We start from the raw sequence: 4,232 nt of genomic DNA on the forward strand, positions 1-4,232 counted from the left end.
CATCTTGAAAGACTAATTCACAAGGTGAAGACTAAAACTACGTCTACACATATATTTACAAGATTACATGGCATATATTTATCTCTTTGCTAATGTTGATGTTAAGATCAAGATATGTTAGTGAAACCGATGCTTTAGTCTGGTCACTCTAGAGATATGTCAACATAGTCGAGAATCGTGTATTGAACACCCAGTATTTTTTAATATTATTTTTTTGCAATTTGAGCTTATTATTTAGATTTTTAGCTTGAAATACAACTTATGAAATTACTAAACTAAACGACTGACAACATACCTTAATTGTCATTTGAAATTCTTGGGATCTTCTAGATCCTTGAAAGGGTAGGCACCAACCAATAGCACTGAAAGGTTTGCCCCACATCCACATATCGGCTATCTGCATTCAGGGACAAATTATTGGTACTTGTGCAAAAAAAAAAGTATTTAGAAGGTAATTTTGTTGAGAATGATGTCAGAGTTTCAATAGTAGTTTTGTTGAGAATGACGAACTGTACAATACAAAACAACAGGATTGTAGATCGATTAAAATTTAGTATCCATCACAACTTCTGTTTGTTATAAGTTACTGCAGTAAGATGGTTCATTTTTTTTGCCGAGATTCTAGAGATGATATATAAGAATATCCATCAAATAAGCAAACAATCTGACAACTGCCCAACATATTAGCAGAAAGTACCTTCAAATAACCAGTCACATATCTTCAGGCGAGGAGTGGTACTTTCATCCAGCATAGTGTTGTCTCGCTTTCATAGAACAATGAATCAGTGTCTCCATGCTCAAGTATAAAATATTCTGTCAAAAGAAAATACAAAAGAAAAAAAGTTGCTCAAGAAAAGAAATCTAAACATAAGCACACCAAATCTTATTTAATTAGAGTCCAGTATATCGTGCACGATAAACTTAGATGGCTCTTTTTTTGCAGGAAAACTTAAACGCCTCATAATTCGCTAGATTTAACTCAACACATTCAGATGGAAAATAGTGTGCAATTTCCAAGTGTATGCCAAACACACTGGTAAGTAGTGACCTTCTCAAAGCTTGTGTTGACATGGACAGAAGTGCCCATATAGCATCATCAGAGAGCCCCTTTGTTCCTAAGGAAAGACGGAAATTTCTTGCAAAGCTCCAAATTGAATGGTGATTCCCCAGGAAATCAATGCACAAACTAAGATAATTCCATCTGTTGCCTTCACACATCTCAAATTGCACAAGGAGCTTTTATTTTTGATCAATACCAATCCTTATCAGATCGGAAGGTGAAGGGCAGTGAATCCTACGTCCCCACACTCTGTTTGATCTACGAGAGTGTGACCAGCATGGATTGCGTCGGGGAGGGGATATAGTAGTAGGTGAGAATAGGGTGTCTGCACTGACGTACTTGCGGCGGTCCGCATTGGAGGAGACAAGGGACGACACGAACGGTGTGGTCGGAGTTGGGGCTGCTGTAGCGGTAAAGAGATGAGGTAGTGGAGGCAGTCGTGCCTGAACAGCTCCAGTTGCGAACTTGTGGAGGTCGCATGAGACTCATACCTACCAAGGTATAACTCAGGATGACTTGGAAGGGGGCGGAGGAGACGGCAAGGAGGAAGGGCTCATGGTGGTTGATAGCTAATATGTTGCATGTTCAACACTGAACTTACTTTGTTTGAATAAAAGGACCGACAGCGTGCACCTGTACACGTACGGTTCAGTAGATTCGGTTAGGTGTTTTTTTGTTAGTAGTTTTTAGTCTAGCTAGAATTGCTCGCCTTACCTGGTCATGGGATGGCATGATTGTAGCCGTATGTGCGGGCAAAGTAGTTGCTCGATCTCAGCTAGACATCGTGGGATGGCACAACCAATAGGCCAGCTGAAGACGTGAACGTTTTCCTTGTAATTCGGCAACCGTTTTGAGCTCGCCAGATAATAACAGAAGAAGCAGAAAAGTTGCGGGTAGTTGAGCAGCGCAAAATCATTGTCTCCTACCTCTCTCACTCTCTCCCTGCATCATGCTCTTCTTCGTGTGTGTCAGCCTCTGCAACAACAGTGGTAGTGGGTTATGCGGCCTGGGGCAGACGAGAGCATCGACCTCTCCGGATCCTTTTTATTTTTTCCTCGGATGTCTAGATGATGTGAGAGGGAGAGATAGTTGAACGTGGGAGGCAAGGAGTTATCTACAAACGAGGAGTGGATTGCGGGGGTCTTTTTGCAAAACTGACATAGCTTGTCTCAGATGCGTTGAATGTAAATCGAACGGTTGTAAATGAAGGATGGCAGGCACACCATCATTACGAATTCAGCTTTTTACAGGAGTAGGGATTGTTGAAGATTATATGGATAACCCTTTTACGTACCTTCTTACATACGTATCAAGCAACATGGTGTGAACTCGGCAATAGTGACGGTCTGCGCCGTTTTCTCTTTTGGGGGCATTATCGTGGAGGTTAGGTTTGCTAGGTTGTGGTGTGGGCTGTGTCTAGTTCTCCCCTTCCAACCAGCGGGAGCAGAATCGGCGGGGTCTCCACCCCCATCCGTCGCCGGAGCGGCAGACAATGGAGGCGAGGACCCGCAGTCCTCGGAAGGGGGCAGAAACGTCGCCTGAAAACCATCAGAGGCGAAGCAGTTTGTGCGGGAGAAGAGAGTCACCACGCGCGAGGGAGGATCCAGAAGGACGAACCTGTCAACGCGATCCCGAACGCACGCATCGCTTCGATCCAGCGGCAGGGGAGTGGACCGATCTCACGTTCTGCCGGTCGACGGCCGGCTAGCACTGTCCTTTTTTTTATATTTTGACCTGGTTTATTTACAAGAGATTCTTTTTTTTTAATATATACTTTCCGTTAAAACAGTCCTCTGCTTCCGGTCGCGTCCCACTCCCACTCCCACCCGGCTCTCGTCGCGTCCTGTGGTATGGCGCCGCAGCGGCCTCGGGCGCTCCTCCGACGACCGCTCCCCTCCTCGTAACCACCGTCCGTGCCGATCCAAACCCCGCAGAGCACCACGGCCGCCACGGCAAGCCTAAAAGAGCAGCCTCTCCCTTCGACCCGGACAGTCATGGCGGCCGCACTTCTCGCCGCCGCGCCCTCGCCTCTCCCGCCGGCATCCTGGAGACGGAGGCCTCTCCTCGCGGCCCTGCCGCCCGCTCTCCGCTGCCTCAGGGCTCCAACCTCCGCTCCTCCCGGAACCCCGCCGCCTCCCCGCAGAGCTCTCGCTCCCGTCTCCAGAGCCGCGCGCGGAGCGGCGCTGGCGCGAGGCAGGGGTGAGGTGACGGGGAAGTCCGGCCAGGCGCCCCGCGATTGGGGCGCGCTTGCGAGGAGGCTGGCGCTGGGCGCGCTCCTGGGCTCCGCCGCCCTGCTCGGCTGCCGCGGCGCGGCGCTCGCGGCGGCCGAGGACTCCATCAAGGCGTCCGGGTTCGGGCTGCGGGTCGCGGCGTCGCTGCGGAGCCTCGGCTGGCCCGACGACGCCGTCGTGTTCACGCTGGCCACATTGCCGGTGCTCGAGCTGCGGGGGGCGATTCCGGCCGGGTATTGGATGCGCCTTCACCCCGTCCGGCTGACCGTCCTCGCAGTTTTGGGGTATATATTTCTTATCTCAGTGTCAATGCTTCATTTACTAGATTTAGTGTCAGTTCCTCAAGGTGTTCGACAGTTTTTTTAACTAATGATGAAGTGGATTGACTCTGTAGCATTTTATATTTGCTTACTGAAATAAACCCCGTTTCCTATTAAACCTGAAAAATTAAAACAGCCCCAAAGAGGGAAACACAGTAAATCAGTTTGTGTTGCTGTCCTTTGACATACAGGTTTAAAGGGCAGACAAGCACCTGTTGCAGAATGATATCTATCCTAACATGCAAACTTAAGTGAATATTGATATAAAGTATGAATCATTTTAGTTAGTGTGTGGAACTGAGGTTGCTACTTAACTGACGGCCATCTCCAACACAACTTAGCTATTGTCTGTTTTTGCTCAGGTTATGTGGCACTAGTTGTGCATTGCTAAGGTTTAGAGATAGTGACACTTGATTATCACTTATTAGTTACTACAGATTTGCTGTTCCTACATGCTATTAGAGCTGATTCTGAGGAGAGCACATTATGATCAAGAAACTGAAATCAGCAAGTTAGCAACTACTGTAGTTGAATGGAAAAGGTTTACTTTTTACCCCTAAGTTATATGCTATGCTCACTTTATCACATAAACAAATTTCCACTCTTAGTCCCCCAAAAGAT

The 4,232-nt window shown here is 47.4% G+C and overlaps 1 protein-coding gene across 1 annotated transcript; it reads left to right on the top strand.

The window, feature by feature from the left end:
* Window positions 1–2,861: 2,861 nt before the first annotated feature.
* LOC123113796 (uncharacterized) lies at window positions 2,862–3,684 on the top strand. The gene has a single exon (XM_044535108.1). It carries the CDS (start codon window positions 3,055–3,057, stop codon window positions 3,655–3,657), a length of 603 nt encoding a protein of 200 aa, XP_044391043.1. The 5' UTR covers window positions 2,862–3,054; the 3' UTR covers window positions 3,658–3,684.
* Window positions 3,685–4,232: the final 548 nt, after the last annotated feature.

The sequence above is a fragment of the Triticum aestivum genome, chromosome 5B, assembly GCF_018294505.1.
Source record: "Triticum aestivum cultivar Chinese Spring chromosome 5B, IWGSC CS RefSeq v2.1, whole genome shotgun sequence".
Taxonomy (NCBI): domain Eukaryota; kingdom Viridiplantae; phylum Streptophyta; class Magnoliopsida; order Poales; family Poaceae; genus Triticum; species Triticum aestivum.

What these genes read in the sequence shown, in the direction of transcription:
- LOC123113796 (XM_044535108.1), top strand. Translation starts at nt 3,055, where the DNA reads ATGGCGGCCGCACTTCTCGCCGCCGCGCCCTCGCCTCTCCCGCCGGCA.